The sequence below is a fragment of the Tetrahymena thermophila genome (genome assembly GCF_000189635.1).
Source record: "Tetrahymena thermophila SB210 genomic scaffold scf_8254028, whole genome shotgun sequence".
NCBI classification, from domain to species: Eukaryota; Ciliophora; class Oligohymenophorea; order Hymenostomatida; family Tetrahymenidae; genus Tetrahymena; species Tetrahymena thermophila.
The window spans coordinates 156,521-184,464 of record NW_002476022.1 but is presented as its reverse complement, the minus strand read 5'-3'; the positions used below and the strand labels follow the sequence as shown (position 1 = coordinate 184,464).

The following is a 27,944-nucleotide window of genomic DNA, read 5'->3' as shown; positions in this document are numbered from 1 at the left end:
CCACCAAATTTTTTATTGTTTCATTTATTATTTATTTTTAATTTTTGTACTGAACATCTTCTTATTCTAGCTAAATTATATATATAAATTTAATTTTTTATTCGTTTAGATATTAAATAAGTTAGTTTATGGTTTGAGCAATTTTATCTAAAATTATGAATAAATAATTAAATTTTTATGAAATCATTTAAATAGTTAATAATTATAAAACATTTTAGAATTATATGGATATTAATAAATTAAGTTTATGATGAGTGCATTTTTATCTAAAGTTTTAATTTTTAAAATCTTTTAAAATTATTTGAATTTAAAACAAAATTTTGGTAAGCTTTCTTAAATTCAAGCTTATCTGTGAAACAAAAAATTTCCTTTATAAATATTATCATTTATTTTATGTTTTAATTTTAAAAATAAAAAATTTTTTTCTTTCTAATTATAGAAAATTTATAATTTATGTTTTAGCTTATCTTCATATTCATTTAATAATTAGAAATTTGAATCAAGCTACTAAATATTTTATTTGAAAAAAATACAATGTAAAACTTGAAAATATACAGAGAGTAATTGGTACATTGTGTAAAAACAATCGAACAATAGAACTAGTTGTTTTAAATTAATAATTGTGTAATTAAAAAAACTAAGAAAGGAGAAATTCACTAAAAGTTTTTTATAGGCAAATAGAAGTTGGCTACTAACCAAATTTATTAAAAGGAGATGAAGAAAAATGTATGTATGTATGCCATTTATAGACGATTTTATTAAAAAATTTGAAATAAGTGCAATTAAATTAATAATAAATAAATAAAGGATGAAAGAAATAAATAAATAAAAGAACTAGTAGAAATGAAGAACATCAATGAACATTAAAAATAAAAAATAATTAAGTTATTAATTGAGTTTTTAAAAACTAACAAAATTTTGCAATTACATTTAACTAATTTGTTAACTTATTATTTTTGAGTTGAAAATTCAAATAAAAACCTGATTATTAATTTAATGATAATAATTTGAAGAATAAGAATACAATTAATATAAAATAAAAGCAAATAAGCATAGAAAGAGTTAAACATAAAGGTTCTTTGTTAGTAAGCTCTCGCAGAAAAAATAGTTTTAAAATAGCATAAAGCAGCAAATATTCTTTAGCACATTTTTCATTTGAAACGTTTTTCTAAATTATCAGGTAATTACCAATTTCAATATCAAAATTAATTGTTTCACTTTCTACTTTTGTGGCACAAGATAATAAGATTACTTTACCATTTATCATCCTATTTATCTTTCATTCTTGTGTCTTTTTTATTTAGATAAAGCAAACAGAATACTTTTTAAAATTGTTTTCATATTTTAAATTTAGATGGGAGATAATGCTGAGTCAGTAAACCTTCTTGGGAAGGAATTTAGTTCTATAAATAAATTCGCAGGTAACATGAGAAGTTTGTTCTTCGAATTTCTTTATGTTATTTTGAAAGACGATGAAATGTCTAAAATAATTTACGCCCTTATTATACTGTTGCAATATTTTTAGATATATTATTATGCTTTCCATCCAGTGGTAATTAAATTAAATTCATTTTGGCATTAAATATTATTTATTACATACTAAAAAATTCGAATTCGCTTTTTAAATAGTTTTTAATCACTTTTTAAATCTAGTTTCAACGATTAAATAAAATTATTTAAATATTAGATAAACTCTGTTTGGGATACGAGTGTAGCTAAAGATATTGCATCAGCATTTGGATATCCTGGTATCCTTCACATTTATAGAAATGGTTCATACACTGCTTTTCTTATAGTCTTCTATATTGGCATAATTGCGATACTCATCTTTTATTTGGGATTTTTGTACTCTTTTGTTACTTTGAAGAGATAGAGACCTATATCTGGCATTGTGGTTAGCTCTTTGCGTTTAATAATAAATTTAGTTATAACAGTTCTCTTCGTTCCGTTTTTAGACTCTTTCTTTATTGTTATGAATTGTGTTAGTGGTACCAATTCTGTTACGGGTGTGTCCATCTAAGTTATTTCACTATTTCCAGATAACTAGTGTTGGGTGGTAATACTTTTTTAATGACCTTAATTAATTTAAAATAAGTTCTTTAAAGGATTGTTTTGTCTGATAATCAATCAATAGCAACATTTAAAACCAAATAAGATTTATTCAATATTGTTATCAAATAGGGTATGCATATCTTCTATTTCTCAGCAGGTATTTTCTGTGCTGTGCTGATCCTTATGATGAATTACTTCTTATCTTTACTCTATTTTGATGGCATTCATAATGACAATAAAGTCAACTCAAGAAGAAATAACCGTGGTATATTGTCTCTGTTTATTTACTAAACAGTTCTAGTCATTTGCTATAACTTCTTGAGTGATAGCAGCTATAGGGGTGTTTTAATTTTCATATACTTAGCTGGTTCAATATTTACTTTCTATATGCTCCACATGAATTCCCCTTTCAATGAGCCTATTATAGCAAAGGTTTGGTCTTTCCTTTCTGCTGTTAATGTATGGACTGCAATTATGCTTACTATGGCATAGGTAAACAATCAATTAATATTTATTGTGTATTTACTTTATTTTTCATAATTAGTTAACAGAAAACATTATCTTCCATGGTATAGTGTATGCTTGGGCTATTGGCTTACCACTTTTGTGGTTTATTGTATTTTGGAGTCCTACTGATAAAAATAAGGTTACTAATTTTGATAATAAATTTAGGGTATCATTAAAATTTTAATATTTATTAATAAATAAAGAGTGAAGCATCAGTAAATGTAAATGTGAATAAATTTTAAGATGCTTAGGAAGTCATAGATCATGCAATTTATGTCCAAAAATTAATTCAGAATGATATGAAAAAAACAAAATCTGGTTAATTATTAAACGGTTACATAGAATTCCATAATAAGACTTGTTTGGTTGCTAACTGCCCACTTAAAAGAGTCAAATTTACGAATAGCGTTTGGAAAAAAGCGAAAAAAAATGAATAAAAAGGACCTAATAATAATAATGGTTCTAAATAAGATAAGCGCTACTAGTTTTGTCATGAAATGATAAGCAAATTGTTCGAAACTGGTATTTCCAAATTCCCTACTAATATTCCTATTAGAATTTATTACTCTGTTTTCTTGATGAAAGTTATTAAGTCAAAGCAGCATGCCCTAAATGAAGTCTTAGATGCTGAAAACTTCAAATGTTCCTTAGACGAAAGATTCGTTTTATACTTTATAAGGTAGAATTCTTTTCATTCCATTTTAGAGAACATTCAGAATTTAAAGATTTACATTATATTTATAATATTTATATATATAAAGACGCTCAATAGAAAGAGAAATTTCAGAAATAAGCAATTAGGAAGGAGAAGATTATGGAGAATAAAGGAATCTTGAAGGAAAAATAAATCATTTCAGAGCCGCTATGGAACAAACTGTTACTTTATTGATGGAATTTTGGAGTTAATTTTCTGATGATAAACCAGATCTTATAAAACTTTATGATATTGGTTCAAAATTATTCCCGCTAAAGCTGCTGGTAGATGATATGTGGAAAAAAATTAGTAGAGGAAAGGGAGAATAGATACCTAAAGTGTTTAGAATATACTCTAAGTATTTGATTGATATTTTTAATGATAAGCAAGGTGGAGTAGAGCTTCTTGAAAAAGCCTCTAAAATGGAAACCAATTTCAATAATAGAAAGGAATTCCACTTCAATTACTCTTCAGAAGTAAACATAGATGGCCAAGAAGATGGTATCATTTTTATGACTATGGAAGAAGTAAATATATTTATTTACAATATTTTAATTTTTTTTAATTTAACTTCATTTTTTTAAAGGAAAAATTAGGTTAAATTATGGCTTGTAATTTAACTGTCGCATGCCTTTTTGGTTATTCCAAGACAGAACTTATCAATAGAAATGTAAATATGCTCTAGCCTTACCTATATTCTAAGAACCATGATGACATATTGAAACATTATCTTGAAAATGGGGATAAAGCTCAATAAGGTAAAGATAAAAACCTTCACATTTATGGAAAGAATAAATCATAGTATATATTTGCAATAAACTTGAATATTAAACCTGTCTATCATGCATTAAAGGATGGAAATGAGTTTTTTGGTGTTTTTAAGAAAGAAAAAATGATTAAAAATTTGGCTTTTGTCCATATCAATGAAAAAGGAATTATCAAAGATATTTCAGCATGTAAATTATTTATTCATAAATCAAATTTGATTATATTTATTTATTTTATTTATGAAAAGCTTGCATCAATATCCTGGGTATAGACATGAAAACTATAAGTTTAGAATAAATTAACATAAATAAATTAGTAAAAATATTAAATTTTAATTAAAAGAAGTTTATAGTAAAATTAATAAAAAAATTATTTAGTTCGAAGATCTTGATGAGAGAAGAGATGAGTATATGAGTAAGTAAGGAAAGTAGACTGAATATATCTTCCCCAAGATTAATGAAGATACTGTCATTTTTCGTAAGAGTGATAAAGTTACCAAAGTGAACATTCAAATGACTGAAGTTCGTTTCAAATGTAAAGGTGAAGAATTAGTTGGAAAAATTCTTAAAATCGAATAACTTCAAGATAAAGTCCAAAAAAGCACTACAAGACAAAAAGCTTAACAAGCTATAGCAGCTGGAGGTAGCTAGATTAAAAAAAATCCTAATGAATCTTTACTTGGTAACGATTTAAGACCTTAAGGTGGTAGCAATATTACTATGGGAGTTTTCCAATTCAAATTATGCATATAAGATGACTAAGAAATTATATATAATGGAGAATTCTATGAGGGTGCTACATATTCCGAAATGGGAATCAATTAAACATACGTTCATGACTAAAGTGATTTGGGTATTAACGACAGTAAGCTTAGAGATGACTTAAATCAATCTACAGTCAACAATGCAAATGTTATTGTTATGAAGAGTAATAAAGTTTAAAGTGAACAAAAAAGTAACAATATTGATCTTTAGCAAATAGAAGTACAACAAAAGAATTATGCTGATGGGTATTTAAATTTATATAAAAAAATGAGTAATTTAATGAACAATTTTTATAATATAAAGTATTCGTACAATGAGATTGGTTAACAACGATTTGCATGATATTGATAAATTCAAGGAAGACGATTCTGAGGAAGAAGAGGAAGAAAAAGATGAGGACGAATCATAAGCAAGGGGAGAAAAGAAGAAACACTAAAAGTTAAATGCTGATGAAGATGGCTCAGACTACGAAACAAGCGGATTAAATTCAGCAAAAGAATTAAATGAAGAGTTAGATAAATAATCAGAGTCAGCTGCTGTTGTTTCTCTGAAATACTTTTCAGTCTTTGTCATTTTAGTCATGATAATGATGTACTTTCTTATTTATTTATTTATTTATTTATTTATTTTATAATTAATCTATTTCTAAAATAAATAAATATTATTTATAATCAATTAATTAATAATTAATTAATTTATGAAATAAATAAAATAGTGCAAGTATCGATTTTGCAATGAAACGTGTAAGTATAAATGATGAAAGAAATGGATTATAAAATATAGTTTTATCTTCCAATCGTATAGGTGATATCTAACAAATCATAACACTTACTCGTGAAATCAGTTTGTTAGGAAATGGTAAAGATATAGCTACAGGTGCTCCAGTAATTCGTATACCACAATATTCAGCTGATTCTAACACTCCTGCCTCATGGACTTCAGATAGAACATATTTATTAAATAAACTTTCCTTGGCTATCACAGAATTAGAAGATTTAAATATAAAATTGTAATCAAGAGGAGATAGTCTAAGTACTTAAATGTTATTTACCATAAGTAGCTCTAATCAGACATTTGATCTGAATGCTGCCTCTTAATAAATGATTTCTAAGTCCCATAACTTATAGCAAAAAACCTTTTAGAATATAGTGGATAATATTAGTGTTGATACTGATGCATTCTTTGTTGTGTACAATGGTCTTAATGATTACACTGTAGTTTTATTAAAAGATTATAATGCTTAAAATGTAGATGTTGTGAATAAAATTGATACTTTGGAAAGCAACTCTCAGATATTCTTAATTACTTCTGTATCAGTTATGGTTTTCTTTTCTCTTGTATTGAGTGTTTTACTTGGAAAGACTATTTATGCTAAGTAATTAATTCTTACAGTCTTCTTAGATATACCTGAAAAGACCGCTAAATACCTTTATTCAAAGTGTGAGAATTTCCTTGCATAGTTGGGTTCAGGTGATGAAGGTAAATAAATAAATGCTTATTAATTAGCTTTGTTATTTATGTTTAATCTATTTTATCATAGATGATGTTCATAGTGAAGTTGAGTTCTTCATTGATGATAGAGATGAAGGGTCTGAAGCAAGAAGCTCATTATTTGGCAAAAAGAGAAAGAAATTCAAAAATGCAGATAGAGGAAATGTTGGCTTTTTACTAAAGATGCTAATCATTACAATAGGTGTAGAAGCTTATTTCTTTATTAATTTCTTTGTAGGAAGATCACAAACTAGTGTTATGTCAGGTTTACTTACAGAATTTAACTTTACAACAATAGCTGAGAGTTACTATTCATTGACACTTAACGCAGAGAGACAAATGTTTTTAACAGACATCTGGCCAGCTTTGAATAAAAATAGTGTTTAAAACATTGTAGATATGATTAACACAGTTTACACAGTAGACTCAACTATTCACGAAGTAATTAATTTATTTTTTTAACATTAGTAAAAAGGATAAAAAATTTTTAATTTTCTTTTTTAAGCTTTTGGAAAAATTTTTTGAATTATGAAATTGCTTTATTAAAATTTAGAAATATTTTCACAATAATATTTTGCTAAGCTTGGATTCTTAAAAATTAATCAATCAATATTTATTAGATATCTAAATAACTCATAAAATTTTTATTTTTATAAAGGAACACGCACGTAACACTAATTATCATGATAACTCTGCAGATTATTTGACTGCCTTCGAAAATGTTATGTTCTAGAATGCTTGTACAATTGTTAGTAATCGTTAAGCAGATAGTTTAGCTACTTGCAATGCATTTGGTAGTGGTGTTGTACAACAAGTAATATAATTAAACAAATATGATAAGATTTAATAAAATTTTATACTATTTCAATATAGGGTATGATTACAGTAATCATTAGATACTTCTAATTAATAAGATACTTTAAGGATAGATATGATTGGATTCAAGCAAATCCAACCTAAGATTTTGCTTGGTCTTAATTTGCAAATTTTGTTGCTGGAAAATATGATAATTCTACTGATAGAAGGAAAAATAACTTAATTAACTTGTTAAGGCTTCCAGAATCATATGAATTACGTAATTTATTATTATTATTAGTTAGAAATATTTTAAATTAAAATATTTTCAAATAAATAGTTGGGTATGAAATCATTTACATTAGAGAAACTTTGAGATATTTATAGAGTGTATTTTTAAGTGAAATGAATTTGCTATTTGATAACTATAATGTACAGAGAATATTACTTTTCGTTCTCTTTATTATATTGCTATTAGTTGCAGCTTTCCTCTGCTGGACTCCATTCCTAGCTTAATTAAATAAAGAAGTAAATTATTTTTTTTAATAATTTATATAATTTTAAATAATAAAAAAATTTAGATATGGTCCACAAAGTGCTTGCTATCTTTCATTCCTGTTGATGAAATGACAAAAATAAAAAGTATTGCTGGATTTATAAGAGAATATATTCTTGATAGGAAGATTTGAAAGTTATTTGTTAAGCAAATCCATCAAGTTTAATATTGTTATTAAAAAATATACAAAATAAATAATATAAGTTCATATATTTTAAAATTGTATCCTCCTCCCTCCTTAGTTTTACGCTTTATGTGTTGTTTATTGATTAAATTTATTTTTTAATCTTTAATAATCATTTTTATAGTTTTATTCTTAATTTTAAAACTAAAAGACTTATTTTAATTAATTAATATTTAAAACATAAATATAATAAAAAGGGGTTATTATAAAAATTAATAAAGTAATTAAGCAGAGCAATTTAATTCAAAAATTAATTAGCATAAACTAACTTTTACTTTTATATGTCGCGTTTTTTTATTTTTTATTTAAAAAAATTAATGATAATTTAAAAGTTTAAGGTGTACAATGTTTTGATTAAAAAAAAAATAGATCTTTGTTTGTATAGTGAGAAATATTTATTTGTAAAAGCATGAGTACATGCAAGAGTCAGTATTTACCATATTAGCAAGTCAATTCAAATTTTAATGATTTAATCACATGGATTAATTTAATAAAGGAAAGAATGAATAAATGAATGAATGTGTGAGTGAGAGAATAAAAAGTTTGATAAGTGAATGAAAATATAAATAGATTTGATATTTTTAATTAACTAATTAATTAATTATTTGATTTCTTTAAAATAAATAAATAAATAAAATTTTTATATTTTTAATAAATATTATCTTTTTTTATAGGATGGGTTATCTATCTATCTAATTATTATTTAATGAATGAATGAATCAATTAATAAATTAATTAATTAATTAATTCCTATCTTTCCTTCTTTCTTTTCAATTTATTTTTGATTGTTATTATATATAAAAATCATATATAGATGCTTCTTAAATATTAAAGATAATTTAAAAGAATATTTATCAAAAGAAAAAAGATAATAAATAATATTAGCACATAAAAAAGCAAATAGTAAAAATGGGTAAATTCTTGTTTTATAATAGCTTTTTTAAAGATATTAATCACATTTATTTTTTAAAAATATCTTGAATTATAATTTATGCCTCATCAATTAATCTAAAAAACCATTATCAAATAGTTGACGCTGCTAACGGTAACTTATTTTCTAAATTTCCTTCTTTAATTTATTGAATTACCCAAATTTGTATCTAAATCTTCCATTTAATTAATACTTAGCTGTTCCTAGAAGATTCAGACTCCATGAAGAACTTGAACATGGTGAAAAGGGTATTGGTGATGGAACTGTTTCTTATGGTCTTGATAATCGTAATAAATTTATTTAAATTTTAGGAAAATCATTATGATATCTAAAAATTGCGAAATTAGATTAAAAATTCAAATGGAAATTTTAAAACTAAAATTTGAAGCAATAAAAGCAATGAAATTATTAGGATTAGTGATATTTGATTAGTAAATGAAGTATTTAAAAAGAAAATAAAGCAGTCTTTTTAAAAGAATACAATATTAAAATATATATACTTTTTATATGTATTTAAGTCTAATTATTAATTTCATATTATAGCTGAAGATATGACCCTTACCAATTGGAATGGTACTATTCTAGGACCTTACAATGTAATTTAGTAGCATCAATCGTGAACTTATAATCTTAGACTTATTTTTTAATAAATTTTAGACTGCTTTTGATGGAAGAATTTACTCCCTCAAGATTATTTGTGGACCTAACTATCCCAACGTTGCTCCTGAAGTTAAATTTGTAAGCAGAATCAACCTTCCTTGCGTAGACCAAAATAATGGAAAGGTATGAATGAATAATTTAACTAAAATGCATTTTTCGTAACCTATTAACATAAATATATTAAAAAAGATTGATATCAACAAGTTCCCCATCTTGAAGAACTGGGTTTCTAAATATACTCTCGAAAATGTTTTGGTTGCTCTTAAAAACGAAATGAACAGCAGTGCTAATAAAAAGCTTAAGCAACCTGATGAAGGAGCTACCTACTGAGAAAAAGATATTTAATATATACTTACTAAAATATGAAGAACTTTTTCTGGTATATCTATTTATATACCAAGAAAGGTTCTTTCTATAAATATATAAATAGCAATGAAAAAGTTAAAGCAAAAATATTTTTTTAAAATCAATTATTGCTAAAGTAAATTTTATGTAAAATATTTGTTTTTTATCTCATTCAATAATAAAATGTGCTCTATGCCTCTCTCTCTTCATATTCCCTACCAAACAAATTTCCTTAAAATAATAATTAAAGCTATTGTTTTAATTAAAAAACAATCTTTGACTCAATATTTTACTTCCTTATCTTTAAATGAGAAAAAAATATACAAACAATTTATAAACTTGTTCTTCAACAAAATTCACACATAAAATAAAGGTAAGTTAATAAATAAAAATAAAGAAATTTATTTAAGATTAATGCTATACATTTATTTATTTATCTAATTATTTGTTTTCACTTTAAATTTTATTCTACTTTCCAAATTTTTATTAAATTTTAATTAATAATAAATATAACTTTTTACAATTAAATATTTACCATTTATTGACTGAATATTGTAAATATATGAAATCATAAAATTAAATTTACAAAAATGTATTTTCTTCGATTTTATAATTAAATTTAAGATTTTATATCTAAAATGTATTTTCATTCTAAAATGTAAAATTAATTTTTCTTTTGTAAATTTATTCAAAATTGATAGTCCTTTCCTATTGATATCCATTTTTAATGAAGCATGTTTTTTACATTAAATTGTTAAATTTTTTAAGAACCTCCGCCAACTTTATTGTAAAAAGTTTAATTTGACTGCTACATATATGATGATTATTATGATTAATTCTGGCTTGTTTATCTACTTAAATAAGTAAAAAATCTCTTAGATCCTATTATTTTTTTATCTTGTTCCTTTTTTAATATAGAGTAAATTAATATATTTTAGATAAAAAGTTATCTATTTACTTTCTAATAAGATCTCTCTATTTCTTATTGAGTGACATAAGGTTCTGATATTTTTGAAAATACTCCTGATGCCTAAATTATTATTTTATGTTTTAAAATATAAAAATATATAAAATTTACTTAAGAATAGGTGCTATTTATCTTTTTTCTATAAAAACTTCTTAAAAATGTTTTCTCTTAATTTGTTTATAGGCTTTAATTGTTGTATTTAACAAATATTTTGGAACTGTCTTAAGAATTTGATGGTGTAGCCTATTTATTAAGTTTTTAAATGTATAAAGCCTAGGTTTAATTATTTTTACACAAGTAAACTTATCACAAAGTGAATCTTATGAAAGAGAAGGATGAAGAAATTTCCTCACATCATACTAGGTAAACGAATTTATAGTATCCTAACATTCAGAAGAGTCTTTGATTTATTTTTAGCTTTCTTCTGTATTGTTTAACTAAATATTAGGAACTTCATTTTGATTTGACTAAGAAAGAGATTATTTTCTATGCATTGACATAATTTAGAATTATTTGTTCATATCTCTATCTACTTTTTTGTAACTTTATAAAATTGAAAATGTTAATTTATTTCTTTCATTTTGAGATAAGTAAACTAACTACATTTATCAAATTTAATTTACTTCTAACTCTTCATTTTATGTTAGTTATTAAATTTATTTTAAAAATTTAACTTAAATTAATATTTAATTGATTCTATTTACAATAAATGCTTAAAACCATTTTATTTTAAATTGTTAAAAGAATTATTTTTGCAAAAATAAAATAATTAAATTTACGTTCTAAATAAAATAGGCACCTTTTTTACTTGGTTTTCTTCTCCCTTAATCTCATCTTTCTGCATGGGAAATCCTTATTTCTTTTTAAATAATGAGCTATCTACACTTTTACTTTTATGTTTACCAGTTTAAGGAGAAATATAATTTTAACTTATGATGGCATTATTCTCTATTTTAATGTATTAATTATGTTAATGATTTGCACTTAAACCTACATGCTTGAATTAGTTTATCTCATTTTCGATATCAAGCGAGGTTTTAAAATTGTTTACTTTATTTGAAATCTATGAATATTTAATTTCTCTTTACATTATTAACTTCTTTTCTTTTTTTCTTGACTTATAATAAGCATTTTCTTCTTAGCTTGAAAATTCTACACATTTTTAAATAGTTTTATAAATGATCTTTTAAGATTAGTACAATTCTATAAAATGCAGTAAATAATTTTCTACTAATTTTATTGTTTCAGGGTATTTTTCATTCAAAGAAAACTAAATGGCAAACATTTATTTGCTTTCAATAATTAATGGCCCTCTTTAGCTTTCAGCTAAAACCTTTTTTTTACATAAAGTGTTGAAATAAATTTAATGAATGGATGATAATATTTTTATATAATTTTTTTACTTGAAATTGCTTCTCTGGGTTCACACTTGTGAAAGGATGAGCATCCCATTAATTTTTTGCAGGCACTTTAAAATTTGCATCTATTCCTTTGAATGCCCAATGAGATATGTATCTTTTTTTAACCCTACATATTGTTTCTGTACTTGAATTCAGATAGATAAGCTATTCCTCATTACTTTTTGGTTAGTAATTCGGAGCTTTTAGAATATACTTTCCTATTGTAGAGAATTCTTGTGCTGCTTTATTATAGTGCAAACCTGTGTTTCCTTTCGGTATCCAATTTGAGCTTTCAAAATTATAAACAAGAATATCACCAGTGACATTATCTATGAATATATCATGTACAGTCAAGTTAGATGGATTAATATTTGATTTAAGCAAGTCCGAAATTTGGCTACCATTCAAATAGCCGTTTATTACATTATAAGGCTTTACGTTTAAATTAAAAAATTCTTAAATCCAAAAAGTTAAAAAGTATTTATATGTCTATTTTTACTCTATCAAAATTGGAAGCGCTTAGGTAAATCAAGCCCTAAAATCCAAATGAACAAGCAAATAAAACTTTTTAGGATTTCATGCACATCCTTAGTAATATAAGCATCTTTTCATTAGTTATTGTGTCTAAGTAGAATTAAGCAAATATTTATTATTAAAATTACTTATTCTGCTGTAGGTGACCAAGGACGTAGGTTAGCATCTCCAACAAGAAATATCATGTCCAATAAATCAAATTATGTGGCACTTTCTTTCTTCAAAAATGGTGAGTTCAATTCATATATGAAGTCCTCAAGATTATTTCTGTCACGTATGTAAAACTCTTGTTCATCATCTATTTTCACTTTATGTTCTTTAAAGAGCTTATACAAAATATTTTATAAATTTGATACACTCTTAATTTAAGGACATACCTTGTATATAATAAATTAAAAATTTGTGAAGAGTTAGGATCCTTTGGGAGTAGAAGAATATCCATTAACTATCAGTATCTTCATGCAAAAGTTGTAGCTTTAAAAAATAAATCTTCGAATTATAGAAGTTTACAATTTATTATTTATAGTTAAATATTTATTACAAAAATAGATAGATAGTCTTATTATTATAAATTTAAAATAAAAACTTATAATTATTTAAACTAAAATATTTTTTTTTTTTTTGCTTAAATGTTTAGTTAAAATATTTACTAATAAATTCTAAATTTTTCATTTTTAAAACTATTTAACATTGGTAATGTTTGATTAAAGCCGAAATCGACATAATTTGAATTATTCTTTAATATAAAATATCTCTCTTTGCATATTAAATTCCCTTTTACTATACAAATTTTTTACATTTAATAATTAAATTAAAATATCTATTTATTTATGATTAAAATGGAAGAGGATTAGACTTAATAATGCCAGCTGATTAAAGTATTTTTATGCCTTGGATATGCACTGCATAAAGATGCCCTAGGAAATATTGAAATGTAGGGAGAATTAAAGTAGCGTTTAGATTACTTGGTAGAAAATATTAAACAATCATAATTTGAGCAAAATGTTAAAACTGAAAATCACTCAATCATAGTAGTCAGCGGAAGAGGAAAGGTAGATATAGAGTCTTAATATATGGAAAATTACTTGATTGAAAAGCATAAAATATAAAAAGACCGAATTTTAGTTGAAAAATATTCAATGAATACTGTTGAAAATTTTCTTTTTTCTTTTTACGAATTGTGGAATAGATTTGAAAAATCAGTTTCCTCTTTATTAGCAAAGAATAAAATTAATATTGAATTAATTGTAATTACATCTGATTTTCATGTTAAAAGAGTTTAATATATAGCAGAAGCCTCATTAAAAGTATTATTACCTGCTTTCAAAAATTGTTATGTCTTGCCTTTAAAATTTTTAGGTTCTCCTTCTCATAGTGGCAAAACAGAAGAAGCTGCTATATTATGGGAGAAAGCTTAAGAGAAAATTAATAGAATATTAAATTTCTAATTCGATTTAAATACATTCATGGCAGAAAGATAGCTTACAGAAGAAGATAAAAATAATTTTATTTTATTTATCAATTTAATTAAAAAGTGAAAATTTGTTTGTTTTATCAATAAATTGTTTTATTTTAAGGATTTTTAATTTTTAATCTAAAATATTTAGAAATTTAAAGTAGAATGCGAAATGAACGGCGATTATAATGTCAAAGCAGATATTTTTTGTTGATAGTGATTATAAATTTTTATGTATATTCTTAAAAAGAATTTTAACGAATTTAATTGTTAATTAATTTGTATTTAAGATTGTGAAAATAATAAATAATTATTAAAAATTCAAACAAATTCAAAAAAATTAACTAAATTAAATTAGCAACAACAGAAAATGTCATAACAATTTAATCCAAGAGACTATATTACAGATAATTTAGATGAAGAATAGATCAAAAAAATTAAAGAGATTTTTGATGTCTTTGATTCTGATCGTTCTGGAAAAATCTCCCCCAAAGAAATGTAAGATGCTATAAAAAAACTCAACATGGAAGCAGAAGCTTAAACAATTATGGATATTATAGCTGACGCTGATAATGATGATGATTGCGAAATAGATTTTTCAGAATTCTTAAAAATTTTTGGTTTTACAGCAACCTTCGAAGAGGACAAAACTCTAGATGATTTATTCAACGTTTTTGATGAAGACAGAGACGGATTTGTGACTTACGAAGATTTCTATAGAATATGTAGAAAAATTAACGAAAGATATAGCGAAAATGAACTTAAAGAAATGATTGAATATGCTAGTAAAGAAGAAAAAGGAAAAGTAAGTAAAGCTGAATTCGAAAATATAGTAAAAAAGAAGTATGCAGCTGTTTGAAATGAAATTGAATATGTAAATAAGTTAATAACTATAATTAATTGCTCATATAAAAACTAATTAATAATCAATCAATCAATAAATGACAATAAAAATCAATAAAATGCCAAAAAATAATTAAGTAAATCATTAAATAAATAAATAAATTATCGCCACGTTTAAAAATATTTGTTAATAAAAATGTTTATCCTTTTTGTTTATTTTAATAGATATTTATATATTTTTACAGTTATATACATACATACAGATTAAACATTATTTATTTTTAGGATCACATTGAAGTGTAGTTTACTTATTATATAGTAGGGGATTTTATTGGGAAAAAGTTATTTAATTTTAATTTTCCTAATGCTTTCAATGGTTTTTTCTCTCTTATAAACATTTAGTTATTGTTTTAAGTTGTTATATTTACATCTTCTTAAATATTTATTGGATCATTTTTAAAAACAATACAGTCTTTTAAATCAAATTTTTTTATGGTGTCTTACGAGGCATATGCCAGAGGTGTTAAACCCTCTTGATTTATTTTGTTGAGGTCTGGCTTCATACACAAAATATCATGTAGAATCTATTTATAATTGATAAAAATAATTATTTTGTTTGGTTAAATTTCTAAATAATTACTTCATGATTATTTGTTTTAAAGGCTTAGTGGACTGGGGTGTTACCTTAGGCGCATAATATGTTAACATCAGCACCTTTACTGAGAAGCCATCTAATAAACGTGATGTTTTAGTGTTAGATTGCATAAATTAATGCTGTATTCTATTTTTTATCTTTGCAATTTACATCGCTTTAATTAATCAGATATCCAGAATTTCTTATTTGTAAAAATTAGTTTGACTATGCTGCTTAAAGAAGCTTTTACTGTTTTAGAAGGAGAGTTGGATTGTATGATACCTGCTTATGACTCAAAAAGCTTACTAACGAAGGATTATTTTTTTTGTGAGTTGCAGTACCTACATCTGTGTTACTGCATCTTGTAACAGATAAACGAATACCCTCTTCTAAAACTTTATTTTCTTGCTTTATACTTGGCTAATTTTAATATTCTAAATTCTATTTTGATGTTTTTGTTTTTGGTGATTCGTTGCTATAGTGATCTGTCTCATCCAAATTGCTTAGAGTTAAATTTTTTTCATTAGTTAAGAATTTTATATGACTAATTTAGTTCTTGCTGTTATTCTCATCCTCCACGGTTTTTGATTGGAGACGATGTCTATCAGTAGATAGAGTATCACCATAAGTACTATGCAAATTATAGAAATCTTTTATGTTTTCATTTTATTAGTTACTTTTTGGAGTCTACAAAGCTAAATTCAATGATCCCTTTTGTTATTTATTTGGTGATTTTGTAGTTTTGTAATCTTATTTTGCTTTATCTTTGTAATTTCCATTTTCATCATCGCTACTATAAATCTACTCAGAAAATGCTTAGCTTTCATCAACTCGAATATTTTCTATAACCCCCTTTTAAGGTATGATTTCTCTTCCAAGCTTTGTTTAGGTTATTTTAAGGAATTTTCTTCCTGATAAGTAGCTTCTTAACTTTTCTTTATATTAAGATAGCTTAATAGAATACTCTTACTCTTTCATATTTTATATAATTTTTCTCATTCTGAATTGTCTAAAAAGTCTTTAAACTCTGATAATACCAGCAAATTATTTTTTAGTCAGTTAAATCTTTTGCAACTTTATAATTTGTTTATTTATTTATGATAAAATTTATGAAAATATTTAAAAGAAAAAATTAGTAAAATTAAGCAAAAATTTTGTTTGAGTGAATTAAAAAATTACATAATCTTTTCCATTAACATTAGGTTGTTCTTCAAGCTCTGATTTTTGGGGACCACCTGAGTAATACTTAGAAAAGTTTTCTTTTATTCTTACTTCCTGTTTAGATCTTGTTGAAAGCTTAAATCTATCACTCATAAAATTCATAAGCTCTTCTCTTTTAGAATCGATTGGATCTTTATTGTATAAATTAATTTCATAAAATATTTTTTTTTCTACTTTTTAATTTACCATCAGAAGGAGCAAAGTAAGCAATTTTTGAAGGTGGATGAAGCTCATGCTATTTACCACATACTTTTTTGATATTTTCAGCTTTAGCTAATCTTTTTACAAAATCTTTTTGATTTGCTAATTAATCTTGCAATTTCATTTTCTTAATTCCTTCTTCTGTTTAAAATGCAAGAATCTCTTTACGTTTACGGTATTTGTTTAAAACACTTTTCATATTTTCGAAAAAAATTCTGCAAAAGAAATTTTTTTGTAGCACATCAAAAGTGTATTAAACCTTATTTGAAAGTAATCTATCTCCAATTGTTTTAAACATCTTTACATATCTCCTTTGAATTTTAAGCTCCTTTTCTCTTTGTTCTTTCATTAATTATTTCTATCTGTTTTATTCTCTTTTTTCAAGTAATTTAGCTTATCGTTACTTCAAAAATTTGAGTCTCTATTCTCTAATTAAATTTTGCATGTTTTAGTAATTTGTTATAATATTTTCAGCCAAACTTAATTCTAAACGAGATACATCATCTTTACTGATGTGATTAACTATTTTTTAAACATAGTTCTAGTCTATACATTTGTTAAGCAATGAGCTAGTGTCTGCAATAAACTTTAGTTCTTTTTCTGTAAGCCAAATTCCATTTTGATAATTAGTAATTAATTATTCTCTCTCCATTTTTTTTTTATTTGACAAATTATATCTATTAATAATAAAAAAAAAAATCATTAAATGAATAATTTATTAGCTTTCAAAACTTCATTTCCTCATTTATAAATTTTTGATTATCAAAAAATGATTTATTAAAATGAAAAATGAAAATAATTTCATGTTTAAGGGTGAGTAATTAAGATTTTTAATAAACTCTAATAATTTATTAAGTCAAAGCTGAAAATGAATAAGAATTTAAAATATAAATTATAAATATATGTATACTCCTAAACTAGTGGTAGATATCCTTGTTAATTCCAATTAGAAACTGAAATGTCTTCACTGTATATAATTTTAGCTAACTTTTTGTTATTCAAAAACTCTTTTTCTAGTTCATCTGACCATTCAGGTAGTTCGTCATTTTCAGCATCTGTATTCTAAATTTCACTATTTTCTTACTATTCTCTCTCATTTCTTTACTTTTATGAATTTTTTTTGTTTTCTTCCATATAATCTACATGAGCAATCTCTTAGTATTAATCTAATTACTCCTTTGTCATTCCTTCTATAAGATACTTGTTATCTTACTCATCCATTCTGAGTAAAAGAACTTTTGTTGAAACATAAGGAACATTTTTCAGGTTAATTTCTAATTTTTTACTTCCAGTATATTAATTTTAATTTTACTATTATTCTTTTTATTATCTTAATTTCTTTAGCTCCTCTTAATTTTCAAACTTTTTTATAAAAATGTAATATTTTTACTGAATTAATTATTCATTTTATTTTTATTAAATTACATCTGTGAGCTTTTCGACAATAGCCATTCTTAGTTTTTTCTTGAGTTAGTCATGGTTTGTCTCTTTTAAATTATTAAATATTTTTTAAATCAACATTAATTTTCTTAAAGAAAATTGTTTACCTATTTTCAGCCAATCAAACATATCTCCTTAGCTTTCATTTTTCCTCTGCTCTTCTTTATCAGTTATTTTTTCATCTTGTTGTAGTTTTTATTATCTAAAGCCCTATTTCTCATCCCATTCTTTAATCATAAGGCTAATTCTTGCTGTCATGGTATCTGCAATATACTATCTCTTTTCATTAGCACTAAAAAAATTTAAGTTATTATATTGCAAGTTTCATTAAAAAAACTTACCTATTAAGCGAGTTCAGCATTGTACTTGAGATTCCAAATTGCTTTAAAAGGTTCTCACTGATAGGTATATTGGAATCTGTATTTATTTTCATGCCATAGAGATCATCTATTTTCTTGATGATTAAAGCTTATAAAACCATTGCTATAAAGTTCTATTAATAAAATTAATTAAAATTAATTTTTTAGTTCTACATAAAATTTCATTAAATTTTTCTAAAATAAAATAGACTTTCTTTTTATATTATTAATTATTTTTTAATTTTTAGGAGTTGCTATAAAATAATTAATTCTCTTTTTTGATTTAAAATATTGTTAATAAAATCATTAGTGAGTTACGTTTCCAAATAATTAAACGACAGGATTAATGTAGTCATCTTCTTATTAGTGCTTTTTATTTTTGATAGCATTTTTAAGTTTCTACTAAATTAAGAGCCATTCAGGGCTTTGGCTAACTCTCTCATCTATATCACTTTCTTTATCATTTTATTTATTTTGTGTTGCATGCTCATTAAAGACATAAGTACTTTTCTTCTTTGTAAATCTTATATTCCCTTAATTTTTTCTCATTTAGTGAAGTCTCTTTTCAGGTGAATGAATATCATCTTGTTAAGATTTATCTTTGTTCAGATTCATGGTGCTAACTTTTAGAGGAGAAAGTCTCTTAGCTGAATTCAATGAAGCAGATGTCTTTAGCTAAGATAACTGAGTTTACGAATTGATATTTTGCTTATTTTACTATTTTTGATGCCCTTTTAACTACAAAAAGTGATCTGAGTCTATTTATGGACTTGTAAGCACTTGAGATGCAAATACGGAATTAGTAACACTCATTTTAGGACTTTAAATATTTAATTTTCCCCCTTAAATAATTTAACTTGAGCGAGTACTTTAAAGTTTACTTGCTTATACAATTGTAGACTATCTTTTAGTTGAGCTTCTTTAAATTTTATTTCTACTGTATGCCTTTAGTTACTCTTCATCTAACTATGGTGGAGGGATTTTCAATTCAAAATTAATCAGCTACTGTGACTGAAAATTGCAAAGAGAATTAAATTTCTCATCAATATCTTGATAGGTGGAGTTTTCGATTTAGGGATCCTTTATTTATTTCTTTAGTATATTTTGTTTTTTTTGAGCTTAAAAGGGCTCCATCCTTTTTAATTTATCCATAAGCTTACTCATAATTTTAGAAGAAGTAAAAATATTTTTAACTCTCTTATAATGCAAACTTTGATAGATCCTAATTCAAAATTACTTTTTAAATGCTGTAAATTTGCTTGCTATTACACTCTATTTAAACTTATATATTTAGAATTTATAGAGTTATTAATTTTTGTATAAAGAAATTATAATTAATGTTATATTATCCTAATATTCAATCACTAAAAATCTATATATCTTTTTTGTTTGTTTGTATGTATGTGTTTGATTGATTGATTGATTTATTAATTGGATTGATTCATTTAAACCTTTAACCAAAATATAATTTATAATCCTTAATAAGAATTTTTTCATTGATTGATTAATTTTTGATGTTAGTAATATCTAACAAATATAAAAATCAAAATATAATTTTGTAGATTAAATCAGGCAAGATGGATGAAACAATATTTTAATTTAGCAATAAATATAATTAAAAAAAAAAAATTGAAGAGAAAAATCAATAATATTTTACAATAAAAATTTTAACTAAAAAAATATTTTGCTACACATTAAATTAATTTTTTTAAAAAAATTTTTTAAGTAAAACAGTTCAGATTTTAAAAAAAATGATATAGATTTTCAAACAATATTTTAATTTTCTCGAATGAATTTTTAACTTTTTGATTATTTTTATAGTTATTTTGTTGATACCATAATTTATCATAATATATTCTTCAAGTATTTATCTATCACTCTTCTAGAATAGAATATTATTAGGTAGTACTTAAAATAGTAAATTTTTTATTAGTGGTTGATTGTTTTGTATTTGCGATTACAGATTTGAATAATAATTTCTAATAGAATGAATATAAATAGCTATTTTTTATTTTAATAGCAATAAATATAAGTCAGTGCTAATACTATGGTATTAAAAAGAATTAATATAATTTTATATTTAATTTGGAATTAATTTTTACTAAAAATTGGATTAAAATAAGTGAATATAGATGTGTGGGTATTATTTATATACATATATATAGATTGCTTCTTGAGAAGTATAATTATTGGAGTGATAAGTAATTTAGTGTTAACATATGTTAGTTAAATAATCTTAATTTTTTTGAATGAAGATTTATGAATATGACCATGAAAGATAAAATATGATTTTGAATATTTTTGTGTAATCGAATCAATTATATTATAATAACAAAAATTAGGTTTTCTAAGTGGTTTTTAGAAATATAAAGATTTAGTAATAAATTAAAAACAAAAACAAGAAACAAAGAAATAAAAAAAAGAGTAAAAGAAACAAACAAAATCATATAATATATAGAATCAAAATATATTATATAGATATAAATTCAGTTAGCAAGGAAATTCTTCCAAGGCTTGCTTGGCTATCTTGAAATTAATCATAAATACGAAACTAGGACACGAAGATAAAGAAAAAAGAGTAAGTGCGCATTAGGGGTTGATGACCTCAAATGAAATTAATCTTGATATCCCTCAGCGGATTCATTTCCATCCCTTGGAAAAATAAGAAATAAATATCAAGGAATTGCTTTTATAAAGTGATATACTAAAAAAAGTTAAGGAAAAAGATTAAGAAACTCTTTAGATGTAAATTATTAGCCATATATATATAAATATAAATTTATAGTCTCATAAAGCTATTCCAAGACCAATTATTAGTTTATTTTTAAATCATGGTTCATGCTCTTGCTTGCTTACGATAACATATTTTTCTAAATTTAGTTAGAGTATTCATAGAACTCTTAAAATGGTTATACAATTCATAAATTATTAAATAAATTCATTAAGGCAGGTTTCTTTTAATCAATCTGCATGATTAAAATAATTTGTAAGTAAATCATAAAGCAATTACAGAAATTAGTCTTTTTCTAATAAATTAAAACAATAAACTATAAGCTTATTGTATTTATTTTTAATGCTTACTACTATAACTACCTGCCTTCTATTTATTAAAAGGGAACTTAGCAAATATACATTACTAAATATTTAGAAATGGAACTGCTTATTTATTTTAAAACACTAATCATTTGTTTTGTACTTGTTCAAAAACAACTTTTGAGCAAGGCATTTATTATGAATGAATGTTTCATTATTCAGGAGTTAATTAATAAACAATTCCAAATGACAATGATAAACTCATTGCCACTTCTACATATATTTTATCAAAGATAAATCAAATTGTATGCAAATACATTATTATAGTACATTTTATAATGTGATATCAATTGGTCTTGTCATAGAAAAGTTTATTTACATTTTCATATTATTAATGATCTTTTATTAAATGTAAAGATTATAAAATCCTGATGTCCTCAGATAGATAGTAGAAATTTTGTCAATCAAACCATCAGAACAAGATGAGGACGCAGATATTTTTAGGTAAATAAAAATCAATTTAAAATTCCTCAATGAAAATAATTTTATAAGGAGAATGAAAATATGATTAGAGAAAGGGAAAAAATAAATTGAGCACAAACAAAAAGCTTAATGATTTATTAAATTTTATCAAATTAATTAATTTAATGTGTTGAGAAACAAGGGAGAATGGTTTGATTTATCTAGCAAATGTTTACACTGAAAATTTAATAATATTTGGTTTGATAGCTAAATTTTTGTATTCATTTTATCTATTAAATTATTCATAATTACCTGCAAAACCAATAAACAAATAAAAAAAATCAACCTTACATACATATATATAAATACTTACTTACATACATACAAAAAAACAAACAAAAAAACAAACAAAGAGACAAATTAGCTAATAAAGAAACACTCCCTTTTATGAAATAGATACCTTTTCTAAATCTGAAACTAAGACTTTTTTTATCAAAGATAATTGTAGGTTATTTGCTAGCTGTTTAGAATGGAAGATAATGGCCACTTACTTAATGCCTTTTTAGGGGAAAAAAATTTTAAAAATAGTGAATTCTTCTTGTACACAGATTTGAAGTTGGGAACAGAATAATTTGGGTCTGAAACAAAATTAGAAAATATTTAAATAGAAGAAACGAAATAGGAAAAATTCCAAGCTTATAATTCTCCTTTAAAAACTTCAATATTTTGCCAAGACAGTGAAGATTTAACGCCATTCTAAAAAAATGATTAATTCTACAGCGCTGACAATGTGTTTATAGACTTTTTAGATATCCTAAAAGTGTAAGGCATAGAAGATGCTTGGGTTTAATACCATTTTAATCAAATATTCTCTGCGCTTCTTGCTTTTAAACCTGAAACTGTAAACTTTTTATTTTTATCATAAAAAAACTAAAATAAAATTTGTAGTAAAATTAAAGTAGAAATACTTTTAATTTGAATTTTTTAAAAATATCAATTGCACCTTGAGCTTACAGCCCAAATGCAGTATTTTTAGCATTTAAAATTTCTAATTATATCATTTTCTTTTTATAATTAAAAGGTTTAATCATTAGTGCTAGAAAAGCACTAAAATGAACAGTTACTCAGCTATGTGTATAAATATATTGGAGATTACGATATTTCTGATGTAATAGAAAAATTATGCTTCTAACTATATGAACCCAGTGAAAATATACCTATTGATTATCTGAAGAGACAAGAAGACTAAATCATAAAAATTATAAACGAGTTGCTAGACTTAATTAGTGTTAGAATTGATGAGTTTGATTTAAAGAGTCTCTGTAGGATAATTAAAAATTGTTTAAAAAAATGTAATTCTCATATCCACTCATAGACTTTTATAAAATTCTCAAATATAATTTTTGCTAATACGAGGGTTCAAACATATCTAAACATCCTTTTAACTTCAAAATCAACATTAGCAACTTGCGAAATAGCACAGCTATTTGTGTCAGCTTTATAATTAATTTAGTAAGCTTCAGCAGATTCAGAATAGAAACTCAATTCTCCTAAATCATTCCAATGTAAACATATTTTTAGAGATTTTTCATTTGATTGATTAATTGATGGAAAATGGAAAATAGTGAAAAAATAAAAGATTAACTTAAATTTATTTTTTATAAACTAGAAACATTTGAAAAAAGATGGTTGCAAATTATCGTATAAAATCTTAGAAGAATCAAAGAAAATAAATTAGAATTCATAGACAAAGAAAAGACTCTAATGACGCAATTTGAATAAAGAATTCAAATGTTTGGGAATGATAAATTAAGTATAATAGATTTGATTTTTGAAATGGTCAAGCTCAATGATCCTGAAATAGTTAATGAGATTATTATGCAAGACTATCCTTCCCTAATATTTGTAAATATTTTTCATTCAAATTTCCACTTTTTATCACACATATTATAGACTAGTTAATCTATCTATGTTATTTATGATTCATTCTTTATTTATTTCTTATTTAACTATTGCTTATCTTAGGAAATTTCTCATTTTTTAATCAATAATATTAAATATAGTCTTACCTTTTTGTGTATGATTGGAATAATTTACTTCATGATAAAATTTACTCTATGATAAACTACTTAGTTAACTTTGTAATATCTTCTCAGGCATCTAGCTAATATGTCGAAAGTAATAACTACATCTTGCTGAAGCATGTAATTTATAAAATTAAAATTTTCTAAAAAATATATTGATAGACTTAATATTTTATTAGTTAATTACCCATGTTGAAGTTTACAAAAAGATCCGCAAAGCATAATCAGACGATACAGTAATGCTAAGCGTTAAAAAAGTTTAAATAAAAAAACCAAATATGGCATTTATCATAAAAATTGCTGAGAGTCTTGAGAGACTGAGGCAAGAAATGCCTGAAGTTAATTAAATGCTTGAAGCTATGTAAAGCCTGTAAAGAGGTAATTTAAACAAATAATTTATTTATTCTAAATACCAAAGGAGTGATAAATAAATCATGATAATATATTGATATTATATAGAAAAGTGGGAAGATTTTTGCAGAACGTTTCTTAAAAAGAATCTCGATTTACAAAAAGTGAAGCTTGGAGAGTATGATAAACAGAAAGATATGATTTAGGAGAGCAGCTTTATGGAGGGAAAATTTATTAAACAGTCAAATAACTCGAAAAAACTCTCTGAAAGATTTAGAAAGAATAGTGGTAAAGATATGAGTCTCTTTGTGCTCAATCCCTCAAATAAGAAATTTTCTACAGTAAATTTGATATAATAATTTGTTTTCAAAAGTTATTTATGACGAAACATAAAATTATAATTTCGTTTGATTTATTAATTTTTTGAAATGTAATTTAGAGCAGTAATGATGCTACTTAGAAGAGCGAACCGACATACTTGAAAAACAATGAAATTGCTAATTCTCAATTCACTTAAATGCAAAGAAAAAAGCTGATAGATGATGATTATTCAGATGATAAAGAAAAGGATGAGTTTTCTTTGTGCTAGTCTAGAAAAAAGCTTTCAATAAGTGTAGAAAGAAAGAGCTCAACCAACATAATTTAATAAAATATAAACCAATACAACAGCTCTTTAGACAAAAGGGAAGCAGATATTAAATCCAAATATTAAAATGAGAATGAAAATATTTAAGGTTCCTTTCAAAGAAAAGAAAGTGATATCCTTGATCACTTAGATGACTCATGGGAAAAAAATAGGAAAAGAATAATAACTCTGGGAAGCTCAAACAAAAGTGGAATTAGTTATGACTAAGCTTAGATATAAAAAAATAAATTATACAGCTAGGAAGCAAAAAAACCTGATGAAATTATATAAAGTTAATAAGCTGATTAAATAATGTTTAAAAAAAAGTCTGAAAATAATTAGACGAAGATATCTTCGTTAGGAGCGAGGTTGCAAGAAAATTTAGATATGAAAAAAAAAAAATTTTCATACGATGAGAATAATAGCAACTCATTTTTACTTAGTCCTAGGATATTTCACAAGAGAAAGAGAGTTAAATCTTAACCCAATTTATGCTCTGATTATAGTGATGAAAAATCAAGTAATTAAATCTTTAAAGCAGCTAACGAAGAATAAAATAAGATAGAAGATTTTAATTCTCTATTTAATAATACAGATTAAACAAATAAAGAAAAATTTACCACAATTAAAATCCAGTCTAGCTGCTCTATTGAAAATAATACTCAAACTGAATAAAATTAATCAAGTTTATCAGCTATGGCTTTGTCAGATTTTTCAAATGTTTCTCCATCAAAAAGATAAGGAAAATCCTAAACTTTAAAACAAAGCAATTCTTTAAAAGAAAATTATTTTGAAGATAAAACAAAAACTGACAATAACTCAAGTGATTCTGTTATTAAATCTTTAATTCATAATAGAAACGCATTTAAAATAAGTTCTATTTAAATAAAAAATAAGATCTTCAAATCTTCTAAAAAACAAGAAAAAAATTCTTCTAATTTACCTGAGTAAACTTCAAGCATCCAAAAAATTAATGAGGAAGAGAACGACTCATAAAGTGAAACAGAGATGAGCAATTCAAAATCGAATTCTAAAAGCGACAGTTCCTCAGACCTCTAAAAATTGGAACAGGATTCAATTTAATCTTTACCGAGTAATGTAGAAAATATAGATAGCTAAGCACAGATAAGCTCATATGAACTTTAAGAAAAAAATATAGAAGAATAACCTAATTGCAGTGAGTAGTTTTGGCTGATGACAAAACCAAAAAGTGATTCCCAAACTCTCTTTAGAGATTTCGAAGTAAGAGATACTGAAACATCCTTCTATGTAAATGATAAAAAAGAGTGCAGAAAGCTTACAGATGAATCAAGTAAATTTATTTTATTTTTAAATAAAAATATATTTAAATAATTTATAATTATTTTTAAAACCAAAACAGATTCTATTTCGGAATTCTTCAGCAACAACAACAAAGGAAATGACTAAAAATTAGATGAAATAATTTCTTAAAAAATAGAAGATATCACTCCAAATGTCAATTTAACGAGAAGAAGAAAAGAAAGTATATTCGAAATGTCATTTCTAAGTCCAATTTGTTAAATGATTAGTAAGGACGAAACAGAAAACAGCATAAACAACGACGAATACGAAAGCTCTGATTAAATATCAGGCATTCTTTCTCAACGTTTAAGCATGAATAAAAGCATTAACTTGTATTAAACAGATAAAAACTCCAATTAATAAAATTAAGAATATTCTTGTTCATAAGATCAAACAGTTAAGTAAGACACACAAAATTATTAAAACCAAAAACTCTAATAAAATGTAACATAAAATGACACTACTTGCTCTATATAATTAGAAAACGATAAATCTAAAAGTATGAATGATTATTATTTGAACTAAGAGTCCTCATTTATACTTTGAATTTCAATTTTAATGACATCTTAAGAATATAAAAATAAAATCTTAGAAGAAATTGATTTACAAAAATTTGATTATTTAAAATAATAAATTATATAAAATACATCTACACTTTTTAATGAAAATACCAAAAAATTATTAAAATTTTAAAAGATTTAATGTAACTAACTAACCAACACAAAATAATAATTTTGAATAAATAAAATTGCTCCTTGTCTACAAAAATAAACAAACTACTTTCTCACTAGTTATATTTAAAGTTTATAAGATTTAAGGTAATAAAACTAATTTTATATAGAAAGTTTAATGACTATATCAATTAAAAATAAAAGAAATCTCACTCTTTCTAGCTTGCTTACTATTTTGCCACTTTATAATATTGTAAAATTAACAAAACTATAAAATTATTAGTATAGTTATATTATAAAATTTATTTGTTTATTATTTATAATCAGGGTTTTAAATTTGGGGGTTTTTTCCGTCAAAATCGTCAAAAAAATTTTTTTTTGACGGATTAAATTTATAAATCTTTTTAATTTTATATTTTTATTAAAAATTAAAAATTAAATAGTTTTATAGATAGTTATTATATCTCATTCAATAATTTTAAAAATTAGAATTAAATAAATTTTTTAACTTTGTTAAAATAATTTAAGAATGATAATTTAATCAATTATATACTTTTTTAAATATTTAAATTATTGCTTTGTATAAAAATTCT

At 24.0% G+C, this 27,944-nt stretch overlaps 7 protein-coding genes across 7 annotated transcripts; 5 read left to right on the top strand and 2 right to left on the bottom strand. All coding sequences in view use genetic code 6, as the record gives it.

Annotated features, from left to right (window-relative positions):
- Positions 1 to 1,354: 1,354 nt before the first annotated feature.
- On the top strand, positions 1,355 to 7,760 carry TTHERM_00670600 (PAS domain S-box protein; the record flags this gene model as incomplete). The annotated part of the gene is made up of 16 exons (XM_001026381.3): positions 1,355 to 1,552; positions 1,688 to 2,056; positions 2,182 to 2,544; positions 2,597 to 2,698; positions 2,763 to 3,238; positions 3,321 to 3,780; positions 3,840 to 4,209; positions 4,269 to 4,336; positions 4,399 to 5,030; positions 5,089 to 5,376; positions 5,501 to 6,264; positions 6,326 to 6,717; positions 6,935 to 7,090; positions 7,150 to 7,351; positions 7,412 to 7,599; positions 7,653 to 7,760. 16 exons carry the CDS (start codon positions 1,355 to 1,357, stop codon positions 7,758 to 7,760), a joined length of 5,136 nt encoding a protein of 1,711 aa, XP_001026381.3.
- A 468-nt stretch (positions 7,761 to 8,228) lies between these two features.
- On the top strand, positions 8,229 to 9,732 carry TTHERM_00670590 (ubiquitin-conjugating enzyme; the record flags this gene model as incomplete). The annotated part of the gene is made up of 7 exons (XM_001026380.3): positions 8,229 to 8,259; positions 8,626 to 8,724; positions 8,842 to 8,856; positions 8,940 to 9,029; positions 9,286 to 9,338; positions 9,400 to 9,525; positions 9,592 to 9,732. The coding sequence occupies 7 exons, from the start codon at positions 8,229 to 8,231 to the stop codon at positions 9,730 to 9,732; spliced, it is 555 nt and encodes a 184-aa protein (XP_001026380.3).
- A 703-nt stretch (positions 9,733 to 10,435) lies between these two features.
- On the bottom strand, positions 10,436 to 13,109 carry TTHERM_00670580 (hypothetical protein; the record flags this gene model as incomplete). Its single annotated transcript, XM_001026379.2, has 9 exons — positions 10,436 to 10,651; positions 10,706 to 10,777; positions 10,826 to 10,957; positions 11,008 to 11,257; positions 11,494 to 12,047; positions 12,118 to 12,546; positions 12,614 to 12,718; positions 12,777 to 12,974; positions 13,026 to 13,109. The coding sequence occupies 9 exons, from the start codon at positions 13,107 to 13,109 to the stop codon at positions 10,436 to 10,438; spliced, it is 2,040 nt and encodes a 679-aa protein (XP_001026379.2).
- A 369-nt stretch (positions 13,110 to 13,478) lies between these two features.
- TTHERM_00670570 (hypothetical protein) lies at positions 13,479 to 14,186 on the top strand (the record flags this gene model as incomplete). Its single annotated transcript, XM_001026378.2, has 1 exon — positions 13,479 to 14,186. The coding sequence occupies one exon, from the start codon at positions 13,479 to 13,481 to the stop codon at positions 14,184 to 14,186; it is 708 nt and encodes a 235-aa protein (XP_001026378.2).
- Positions 14,187 to 14,474: 288 nt separating this feature from the next.
- Positions 14,475 to 14,963, top strand: TTHERM_00670560 (EF-hand protein; the record flags this gene model as incomplete). Its single annotated transcript, XM_001026377.1, has 1 exon — positions 14,475 to 14,963. The coding sequence occupies one exon, from the start codon at positions 14,475 to 14,477 to the stop codon at positions 14,961 to 14,963; it is 489 nt and encodes a 162-aa protein (XP_001026377.1).
- A 271-nt stretch (positions 14,964 to 15,234) lies between these two features.
- TTHERM_00670550 (IQ calmodulin-binding motif protein) lies at positions 15,235 to 19,966 on the bottom strand (the record flags this gene model as incomplete). The annotated part of the gene is made up of 9 exons (XM_001026376.2): positions 15,235 to 15,531; positions 15,588 to 16,655; positions 16,761 to 16,933; positions 16,989 to 17,680; positions 17,914 to 18,365; positions 18,429 to 18,490; positions 18,551 to 18,735; positions 18,785 to 18,936; positions 19,121 to 19,966. The coding sequence occupies 9 exons, from the start codon at positions 19,964 to 19,966 to the stop codon at positions 15,235 to 15,237; spliced, it is 3,927 nt and encodes a 1,308-aa protein (XP_001026376.2).
- Positions 19,967 to 21,089: 1,123 nt separating this feature from the next.
- On the top strand, positions 21,090 to 27,715 carry TTHERM_00670540 (hypothetical protein). The gene is made up of 10 exons (XM_001026375.2): positions 21,090 to 21,547; positions 22,253 to 22,339; positions 22,796 to 23,198; positions 23,379 to 23,862; positions 23,967 to 24,202; positions 24,361 to 24,501; positions 24,561 to 24,759; positions 24,841 to 25,073; positions 25,172 to 26,669; positions 26,739 to 27,715. Exons 1-10 carry the CDS (start codon positions 21,402 to 21,404, stop codon positions 27,224 to 27,226), a joined length of 3,915 nt encoding a protein of 1,304 aa, XP_001026375.2. The 5' UTR covers positions 21,090 to 21,401; the 3' UTR covers positions 27,227 to 27,715.
- Positions 27,716 to 27,944: the final 229 nt, after the last annotated feature.